Here is an 11274-nt window from a genome sequence, read left to right on the forward strand (position 1 = left end):
GGGAGCTCCCTAGTGGCCAGAGCCTGTAGTTCAGCCCCTCCGCCCTTCAAGCCACAAATTGGCAGATGGCAGCCAGAGAAAAGGCGGTGCATAGCAGGCTGGATTCAGGGAGTCTGAGTTGCATTGGTGGGTGGGAAAAGAGGCCCCCGGCCCAGTTTTTTCCTAAATCACCAGATTATGGAAGTAGTGTAGAAGGGGAAAGAATTCATTTATCTCCACTTCATATGTTCAATTTTCTTAGTAGCTTTCTGGCTTTAGTCATTAGTATTCAGTGATAAGAAACATAAAGTAACGTTTTGTCATCTGAATTTTCCAAATGTGAATATAAATTGACTTTCTCTGGTGGCATTGGTACTTTTGTTTTCTACTTAGGGAATTAAATTGAAATTTTTGTTTCTTCAATTTATTAAACTGGTGTGTTGTTTTCATTAATTCCAGAAGTGGGAAGCTAAATAACCATTTAGAAGCTGCTATTCATGAGGCCATGAGTGAACTGGACAAAATGTCTGGGACTGTAAGTTAATTTGTTTTTCCATTATACTGTGTTTCTTTGAAAATAAATTGTATTACACTTTTTGGCAAAGTCTCTCAAATATTGTCAAGCAACCCATGCAGCAATTCTAAATTACTAGACTAAGAAAGAAGACTGATATCAGGAACGATTCAAAGTCGTTTAAGAAAAAATAACCTAAAAAATTAATAACATCCTTTTTTTCTGAGATAAGTAACTTTTGTTTTTCTATATAACCTTCTTTAAAATGTGAACAACAATATATTGAAGTTTAAACAACAGCTTTCTGCATTGACTTTGTTAATGGCAGTAGCCATTAGTGCTACCTAAATATTCAGTAATGCAAATTTCACTCTGTCCATTGGACAAAAAAGTGAAATTGAAAAGTTGGGTCAAGATCAAGCGTATTTAGACATTTCATTTTCCACCTACTGTTACCTTAAAAATATTTGGCACAAAATTATATTGTTAAATTATAAACTATAAACTCGGGTTTTAAAGTAGTATCTACTTTTTTTACAATTTTTATTGAACTGTGCATATAGTAGTGTTGAATGTGAGTTTAATTATTATCATTTCATTCACATATTGATTCATATAAATACTCAAAATATAATTTTAATAGTCTCTAAAAAGTGTGACTTATCTACAGCTATATAACAATGAAAGGTAACTTCTTTTATTTGATGTTTGAATTAGCAAGATTACCTGAATTTCAACAACCTATCTAATGGCTACTTAATGATAAATGGAAGTTACAGATTGAAAAAAAATGTTAGGATTCATATGGGCTTAAGAAATTTTGTGATCCAACTCATCATTTCATAAATAGGGAGATTGAGACACTGAGACATTAAATTTCCCTGTAGAATTTTAGGAAAGGTCTCGATCAGGGATTAGAAACTCAAAAGTCTTCTAGGGTCAAGCAAATAATATTAGGCATGAGAACAACAGCAATTGGAATGGACTGAGAAAGGCCAGAAAAGTGCACTGGTTATAGTAGGCTACCTACAGGCTTCCAATCCTGGGAACCCCACCTGGCAAAGGCCATTGTTCACTTGAGTTTGGTCCTGGCGGAGGACACTGTTATTCTACACAGTCATTCAGGGACCCAGATCCTTCTATATCAAGTATCTGCCATTCCTCAGGACATCAGAGTGATCCCTATATCCTTTGCATCCAGTCCAAGCAGGTGAAAGAATAATGTGTGCAGAGGACTGTCAGCATAGTTCCCATGGGCCTGGCCCAATTATATGCCACCTTAAGGAAGTGGACAAGGCACTGTGGTAGGCAATGTGCCTGCCCAGAAAAAAGATAAAATGGGTTTGGTCGTCATGTCATTACTCTTTGCCTTAGGACATTTGACCTTTGTGGTCAATGGGCATCTCAGAGTGATGAGAACCAGGCAGCGTGGGGCACATTCTCCTGGAGTTCCTTCTTCCACACTCCAGCAGATGTTAGCCATGTGGGAATCTATGCTAGTGTGGTAAGATCGCACCATTTTTCATGACAATTTTGAAAAAATGAAATAAAATACCTTTTTAGGCCACATTTAGTTTACAGCCTTGAATAAAGATTTCTGTCTTCAATTATAGAGAGCCTTCAGTTAAGGTTTTCCATTATAGTTAATCTTTTTTTTTTTAGCTGTAGATGGACACAGTACCTTTATTTATCTTTATGTTGTGCTGAGGATTAAACCCAGAACTTCACCCATGCTAGACAAGCATTCTACCGCTGAGCCTCAATCCCAGCCCTATAGTTATTTTTTAAAATGTATTTAGAGAGGATTAGGAGGAAGAGGCAGTTTGAAGAACTCATAAACATTATTTTAAATTTTTAAATATTATCTTCAGATAGCATTCTGCATTTGACTAGCATTAGCCTCTACTGTTAGCTAAACTCCATCCATCCCTATGCTGGAGATGGAACCCAGGGCCTTGCCTCACATTCTAGGAAAGCACTCTACCACTGAGGTAAATATCCAGCTCCTAAATATTAATTTTAAAATGTGTAATCCAGCCAATTTGTAGTGGACCTCAAGAGCCGATTGTGTGCATCTCTTCCCTAACTTAAGTTCTGTGACATCACATCGGTAGGTTGCATTTGCCATGGAGGAAATGTTTACACCACAGAAATTGGCAAGTACTACAGTGGATTTGTGTTCAAGTTAAGAATTTGCTGTGCCACTGCCTTGGGCCCATCCTGCCTTTCCTGGGTCTTGACCTTGCTCCCTCAGTAGACACATTACAATGTGAGGCACCTGATTACCTCATCACTACCCCTCAACATCAACATCATATCTGCTATCTAATGCTCTAGTGCTATTCAGTCTCTGCTCAATGAGATGCACAGCCTCCAATGCTGCTAGTTCCTGCATTTCTCTAAAGATGAGCTCAATTGAATAAATGAAGCAAATTATGTTATATGCATTTTTAATATGTCACAATGAGCCCCACTATTATATATAACTATAATGCACTAATAAAAACATTAACATTCTTAAAAAGGATCAATTGCTCTTCCTAGATTACACAAGCTCAGACGTGCCAACAGATGGTAGCGATAGTCTATTTTCCATCTTGATTCTTCTCAGAAACAAACATCCTTGGGCTGAGCTATGTGTGTGTGTTCTTCTGATCTTTGACACTTCTTAGTAGTTGTAAAATAAGTAAGGTGATAAACATGTCAGGTATGTATTTACACACTTTTCCAGGCTGTAGAGAAATTGGTGATCTAGTGCCCTCTGGCAAACAGACTTCATTTTTGAATGTACAGGGGGGATAGCAACTGTGTGCTGACTTCCCCATACACTGGCTTTCTTCAGTTCTTCCTTGTGTTCCACTGTTTACTGGAGACCCCAGAGTGTTGCTCTGCTTATCAGTTTCTAGGATTCTGTAACCTTTAACTGACTGTAGGCACACTAAGGTCTTGGGAAAGATTCTAAACACCTCAGGATATCATTGATTGAAAATGAAAATCAGATTCTGTTCCCTATCCTATTTCTTTGCCAGAAATCATATAGTGATTGTGATTTCAACCACTTTTGTTATTGTTTTCACCTTTTTATTTCCAGGTTCACCAAATCCCACAGGGAGACAGACAAATGAGACCCCCCAAGCCCAAGAGGAGGAAGATCTCCAGATAACAGAGACTACTCCACTAATGCCCAGTGTTTATCAAAGGAACATGCACAGATGTATCTGTATATAGGTATTGATATGGCCACAGTTATATCAATATTTAAACTATGGCAGATAGTTACCACCACAGGGTGCTAAAAGAAGCAGTGATGCAAAAGTTGTTTGATCAGGAAGGATAATGAATGCTGGAAAAACTAATCACAGTCCCTCTATGATGAAAATGATCAATGGTCAAGAGATTACTGAGAAACTCTTTTTCTATAATACTAAAATTGTGATTATAAGAAATAGTCCAAATGTTTCTGAAAAATTTTCAATGTTGTATATAGAAAGTACAGAATTTCATGGTGATATCAGAAATGTAAATATTGTACAATATTGTCATGTACAAGCGTACCTAATGCACACTTTATCTTTTATTGTACAAAGAAATAGTGTACAAAATCCTTTTGGTTTCTATGGAGTACACCTACCAGAGACTACCAGTGTAAAGTGATAAATAAAAATACAACCTAAATGCTTTTCTATGATAATGTAAAAGATGCTGTTTTTGTATTTAACAGCAGAAAAAAGGCATGATGATGTAATATCTGAATTATGACATACACTGCACACCACTGAGTGTCCATTTATATTGTCTATTTGGAATGAACCTTGCCTGGAAGCACTGGACTCAACTTTAGGTGTCTAGGAAATTGCAAGCTTACAGATTTGTAAAGGGATGAGGGCTCACAGGTCTAAATTAAGAATTCAGAAACTGCAACCATTTGTTGCATATTTTTTTTACCTAAGTTTTAAAATAGAATAGGTTTTATAAAAAAAATCTTAGATGGAATATTTTACTCAGCAGCCATTTCTGTAGTTCACATTTGATAGCCACCTGTTGAACTAGATAGATTACCACCATTGATGCTCAGAATTAAGGTTCTTTTGCAAATGATATCTGACAAGGTAAAAATTTCTGTTTCCACACACAGAGGCAAAATCCTCACTTTGAACCCATTTCAAAGGTAAGGGTGATTATAGTTCAGTTTTTCAATAATGGCAAAAGTAAATACAAATCATCAAAGCTAACTTCATATCCACTCGTCAGTATTACTTAACCCAGAAGTTAAGGTGGCTTACAAAATTATTAGCAATGGTAATTTTTTATCAGTATTATGTAACATATCAGATTTATTTTATTTAAAGAATTATTTATACCATTAACAGATTCTTATATATATATTAATGTGGCTGAAATGTGCAGGTTAAATCTATTAGCCAAATTATTTATATTATATAAAGTAAGAAAAAATGTGAAACAAATGTAGAGAGAAAATACCACATTACAGTGTACAAACCTAAAACTGTGAGCCATTGTAAAGTACAAGGTAATTAATAAGAAATGTAGCACAACGTAACTTCCCATCTATTTTTTACAGTTTTTGTGGTGGTGGTACAACCCTGTCTCCTAGGCAGTTAAGCAAAGCTTCAGGCCACCAGACTTCAGTTGAAGATTATCAAAAGAAGGAGTCCATTATTCCTTTTTCTTGGATCCACAAGCCCTCACCCCAAACCACTCAGAGCACTGCCTATCCTCTAGTGGGGGCTAACCAATGGCCATTGTAATGCTCAGCTGCTGTATCCCCAAATGCTACCACCTCCCCACTCCTTTCCCATCCACCTGCAAATTCCACAGTCCTGTCATGTAGCAGAGTTCCAGTAACTCAGGAAAAAGGAGACCAAGGTCATTCCTCAAGTTGGTTTCTTGGGGCCACAGCACAGAGCATGCCACCTGGGCTTATTTTTCATAGCAACAATTATTAGCTCTTCCTCCTGTGTCTCTCTGTCCCTTCTGTTCCTAAACTCACCCCTTACCCCTACCCTTGAGCCTGATGGAATGCAACTGGCTACACTAGGCTTCATGGCCTGGAAGTAGGAACCCTTCCTTCATGGGGTAGGTTCATTTTGTCTTTTGTGTATTGGTGGGATTGCCCGCCTAGTCCTTCCTGCAATCAGAGGAAGTAATCTTTGGATAGCTTAGATGACATATTTTTGTTATAAGTTGAAATATTTAAACCATTAATGTTCATTTTTTTTGCACCAACCCGCTTTTCTACTGTTTTGTCTACACAGTTGTGTTTATTCACAGATAGATGCATAAATGTGTTTGTTTGTTGGGTGTGTCTGCATGTGTTATGTTGATATGTAGAAGACGGTTTTAGTTTGCCTTTCTGTCTTCACACTGAATTTGTGTCAGTCAAGCCTGCCTTTGGGTATCTTGAGGGTTTCAGTTCATGCTTCCCCATCATTGCATACTTTACATCAGTAGACCATGTAAAGTACATCTAGATCCTCCCATGATTTCACTGGTTGCTTCTGGCTTGATATGGGTGCTAGGTATAGTTGTCTCAGTCCACTGGGGTTTTTTTTTCCTCTCTTACAGTTGAATGGTTTCATGTAAGCAGTCAATGTAAATATTGTTAGCATTTTAGGTCATGCAGTGCTGTAACATTTTTTTTAAATGTTGCACCTACAATTAAAAAATTGGTCACACACACTTCAATTCTGCCCATAGAGCCATTTCTTTCTCTTTTGTATTGAAGCCAATTCATTTTTTTTTCAAATGAAGGCCAGCCCTTCTATGTTAGTACATTTTTTTATTCCCTAAAATCAACTTTTAAAAAAGAACAAATCCAAGAATTGGAACAGAGTGAAAAATTTTTGCTTCTTTAAAGAACATAATAGTCCCCACTGTAAAAGGAAATCAATTTTACTTTGTGTCCCTTAACAGTCCTAGGTAGCTCAAGGAGAATAAACTATATATCTAAGTAGTTTTTAAAGATTATTTCAAATGAGTGAAAATTAACTGAGCAGCTCTTGTGTGGTTTGTCTTTGTTTGTAGCATTAAAAGCAATCCAGGATTTTTATTTATTTAAAGGAACATTTTTGGCTTGTACTCTTCAGTGACATTATGAATGAAAATGCTTTAAGAAGAACATTCATTCCTCTTAATATCATGGGCCATATTTAGTCTTTTGTTTAGACGCTGACTTTGAGTTTTTGCTGTCTGTTTTTTAAGTAAACTCAGCCTTCTCACTTGGACTTAACACTGAAGAATTGTGGGAAGAGCAGAGGGCCACTTTTTTTTTTTTTAAACTTTCTGTAGTTTTATGAAGATTCTCATATCATATGAGTTGATGCCTTTTTCATTTCAGACCATGAGAGCAAGTTGTCATCGACTCTGGTGATCTTCCATGCAGTTTGCAGTATCCTCTTGCAAATCACAAGCAATTTTGTATTAGGATTTTAAAATCGGAGATGCATAAGATGTTGGTGGCATTGCTCTTTCTGAAAAGAAAGCCAAGATTCTAGACCTTCCTGAAAATCTGTCATCTTATTTTACTTTGCCCATTTATGCTCAAAAGGCATAATGCAAGCAAGATTCAAGACTTTTCAATGTAGTGTATAAAATAAGTTATGCATTACTTGATTCATTTGGGGGATATGAACAAAAGATATCAACTAGCCATAACTGTAATATTGAATTAGTTTCTCTCTCTTCCATTCATTCTACCACATTTGCATTAGCCAAAGAGATAAGAACATTAGTAATTTATCTGTGTAAACAACCCAGAAGTGAATATGAAATCAGTGAGCCAAAAAGCAATAAACAACTCAAGCATGGGAAATCCTGCTGACAGTGGAAGTCTGATATAGAAAAAAATATATATATAAAAAGCATTATCTTCAAATATGAAAGATTAATTTGTATCTATTGTAAATATGTATTATCAGCCTTATCTGCTTTTATACACACTGTGTGTGTACCTCAGTGACCTTTTATAAACCGGAAAAAATGGTTGATTTAATCATTTGTTATGTAAATACAAAACTGTCTATAAATTGGAAAATTTGATGCCATATGGCTTCATAATATACAAATGTGTTTTGTAACATCATGCCTTTATGGGTTAAGTATAAATACACTGGATTGTCTGTGTAGAAGAGTAGCAGTTTACATTTCACCTGCATTTCAAGTGGATATTTTCATCCAAATGGTTATACAATTAGAAAAAGAGAACCACTGGAACATTTTCAATGTGAAAAACAAACATGGTTTTGATTTCATCATGACTTCTTTTCCAATCAAGAATGTGTGCAATTTTATGTTAAATGCCTTACGTTATGAGATTTCCATAAGAGACTCATTCTCTGACAGGGATTTACCTAGGAAAACTCCCGAGTCATTCTTCTTAAGAGATAGGCTACATATCTCTTTTTCTATTATCAGGCAAAGAAGAACCCTGGCCTTCTTATTGCTTTTCAACCTACTCTTTGCTTTGATTCCATACATCTTGGAAAGAACCACACAGATAAATATGGCCTAGTGCCCAAGGTCAAAGAAATCTACAGAATGTCACCTGAGTGCAGGGCTTTCCAGTCTTGGGCCTATTGACATATGGGCCAGGTTATGTTCTATATGGGGGAACTACCCTGAGTATCTAGGAGGTTTGGCAGCATCCCTGGCCTCAACCCCCTAGATGTCAGTAGTTCTTCCTCCCAAATTGTAACATTCAAAGATGACTCCAGACATTACCAAAATGTCTTCTAGGATGGGAAGGTGAGGGGTTCAAAAGTAGATTCGAACCACTGACTTAATAGAACCATTTAGGGAGTACTACATGTGTGAAATATGGGCCAACTTGCCTGCTATCATCAATAGAAAACTGATTCCTAGAAGCACCCAAATCTTCGCCACATGGTTAAGGAAGTAAATATATTAGCATTAGCTTTACTTTGAACTTGATGTTTTAGGTCATCACATAAGATAATCACGTTTTGAGAATTTCCAGGTAGTGGTTTAGGAGAGTTACCCAGACACTTGTATCTCAGTGTTTGCAAGAAGTGTGATAACCCTCTCAGGGCAATGTAAGGAGCTGCAGGTAGTGCAAGGCCTGCAGATGGAAGTGTGGCAGCCTCCTTTAGGTCAAGACAAGGAATTTACTAAGGGAGCCATGTTATGTATGAGTTTTAACAGCTTTCTACAGCAGCCTGGTTCAGTTTTATTTTTAGTTATCTTATCGGTTCTGACAGAAGCAATTCAGAAGATCTTGGAGGTATCATTGATATTTTTTCATACAATGAATATTTATCAAATGCCATCATGTACCACACCCTCTATGCAGCATGGGGATACAATGGTGAATAAGACAGGCCCATTCTCTGCCCTCGTAGAGCTGACAGAGAAGACAGCAAATAAACATGTAAGTATAATAAATAATGCCCTTGTAATTCCAGCTCCTCAGGAAGCTGAAGCAGGAGGATTGTAAGTTTGAGACTGGCCTGGGCAACTTAGTAAAACCCTGTCTTGATATAAATTTTTTTCAAAGGCTGGAATGTTGCTCAGTGGTAGAACACTTGCCTAGCATATACAAGGGCTTGGGTTTGATCCCCAATACTGAAAAATAAAAATATGATAAATTATAAGGGCTAGGCTAGGGTAGCACATTGCAAAGCTGCTGACCTTGTTTAATGGGGACAGGGCTTTGTCAAGACTCTGCCCTTCGAATGCAGTGAGGTAGAGTTATTATAGGCTTCTAATAGGCGATATGATCAGGTCTCGGTTTAGAAAGATTATTCTGGCTGCAGTGTTAAGAATAGGCAGTTGGAGGGGGTAAGAGTGAAAAGCATATATCGCATTTGAACTGCAGCAGTTTTTAAAAGCTTCTTCAAATACTGAAAAAAAAATTCCAGATCCACCATTATTTTTCATGTTACATTTGTGGAGCAAGCTTCATTACAGTCTAGAGGTATGCATGTAAAGAATATATACATATGTATGTGTGTGTGTGTGTATGTAAATTCATTTGTAATATAGATTGAGCATTCTTTTTTTTAAAGCTTTATTTTTCACGACTTTTTTTTAGTTGTAGATGGACACAACACCTTTATGTTATTTATTTATTTTTATGTGGTACTGAGGATCGAACTCAGTGCCTTACACTTGCTAATCAAGCACTCTACCACTGAGCCACAACCCCAGCCCAGACTGAGCATTCTTAATCTGAAAATCTGAAATCCAGAAGCCCTAACTTTTCTTTCTCAAAACCAAAAAAAATGCCCACATGATGCCACAAGTGGAAAATTCCACATCTGATTTCATGTGATGAGTCATAGTTAAAATGCAGACACACTAAAAATTCTGTATTAAATTCAGGTTATGTGTATGTCTCAGATTTACCTGAGACATAAAGAATCCTGTGTTTAGACTTGGGTCCCATTGCCCAGATATCTTATTATGTATGTACAAAATTCCAAGATCCCAAAATATTAAAAATCCAAAACACTTTTGACCCAAACATTTCAGATAAGGGATACTCAGCCTATAGACATGAAGAAATGCTATTCAGTACACTTATACTTTCTACGGTAACATTACTTCCTATTTCTACACAAATTGGAAAACAGTAGTGTTTCTGCTTTCATCAATGGTTGGGAAGATTTAAAATCCCAAAGCATTTTGCTAAAGTAATAGGAAGCAAGACCTGCTAATCAAAATGCACAGGTAAGTGTTCAACAGGTGTGGGGCTTTAGGGTGATCTCCTTGTTCCATATATCTCCCTCCAAAAGGAGAAACTGCACTGGAAGAGTTAAGATGCAGGAGGTACCAAGTGAGCACTGAGGATTTTGGAAGTACAGGAAAGCAGGACCACAGGGGGTCAGGCCCAGAACAAGGCCATCTGGCTATGGGGATCTCTGCCCCACAGCAGGGGAATCCACAGTGGCCTTTCATCATCTCTTCCAGCCTGTGATTATGTGCATGCTCTCTAAAGTATCCTGGACCTCAATCACCTTCCAGACTCAAGAACAGTGAATTTGAGAGCTTTTCAAAGCTAATTATTGGTTTATAAAACAGAGGCAATGCAATAACAGGCATCCAATCCTATGATCCAGAAGCCAGAAAATATCCCTTCCCTCTAGCACAGACTCCTGTACACAGGAAATGAACCCTCAGCCCACTGTAATCTATATAAACTGGGCCCTGGAGAGTCCCGGCTAGATACATTCAAACCTAGACTGTGCCACTAACTAGTTGTTTGACTTTCAGTAAATTGCCTGACATATCTGTACTTAGCTCCCTCATCTATAAATAGCATGTCTAATATCTAATAATACCCACAACAATCTAGTAATAGCACTTCCTTCGTGGGGTTGATAAAGGGTTGACTGGGATAATGCAGATAAAGTTCTTGGCACCTGGCATATGGCAGGAGCTCGGGAAATGTTATTAAACTGCTGTGTGAAAGATTTTGATGAGCAAAGTGATCCCCCTCTGTCAGGGATGGGTGATGTCAAACACAGGAGCAGTCGTGTCCAGAGTTGCTGTACCTCCCTGGGAAGCCTCTGTAGATAGGTGAGTATTTGCAAGTCCAGGCAGTGCTGCCAAAAGGGGACCACTTTGAAGAGTCCCTTTCTGGCTCCCCCTTCCAGTTCCAAATTCCCGGATCTACTATTCAATGTGTCCTAGATGAATTCTACAACCTGTGGTGCCACATGCAAAAATGGACCAGCAAAATTATTTCACAATAAATTAGTCTAGAAAATTATATCTCCAAGAAGCTAAGTAAACTAACTGTA

At 37.5% G+C, this 11274-nt stretch overlaps 1 protein-coding gene across 22 annotated transcripts in view; it reads left to right on the top strand.

Annotated features, from left to right (window-relative positions):
* Positions 1-4191, top strand: part of Mbd5 (methyl-CpG binding domain protein 5) — a 394577-nt gene extending 390386 nt beyond the window's left edge. For 17 of the 22 annotated variants that reach the window (XM_078017348.1, XM_078017349.1, XM_078017345.1 and 14 more), the window contains 2 exons: positions 439-514; positions 3585-4191. In XM_078017348.1, coding sequence (XP_077873474.1) covers positions 439-514; positions 3585-3656 — 148 coding nt within the window. In that variant the 3' untranslated portion in view covers positions 3657-4191. The remainder of the gene's footprint in view (positions 1-438; positions 515-3584) is intronic. The other 5 variants (XR_005737952.2, XR_005737953.2, XM_078017350.1 and 2 more) reach the window with 3 other exon arrangements.
* The last annotated feature ends 7083 nt before the right edge of the window (positions 4192-11274 follow it).

This window comes from Ictidomys tridecemlineatus, chromosome 7 (genome assembly GCF_052094955.1).
Source record: "Ictidomys tridecemlineatus isolate mIctTri1 chromosome 7, mIctTri1.hap1, whole genome shotgun sequence".
Lineage (NCBI taxonomy): Eukaryota > Metazoa > Chordata > Mammalia > Rodentia > Sciuridae > Ictidomys > Ictidomys tridecemlineatus.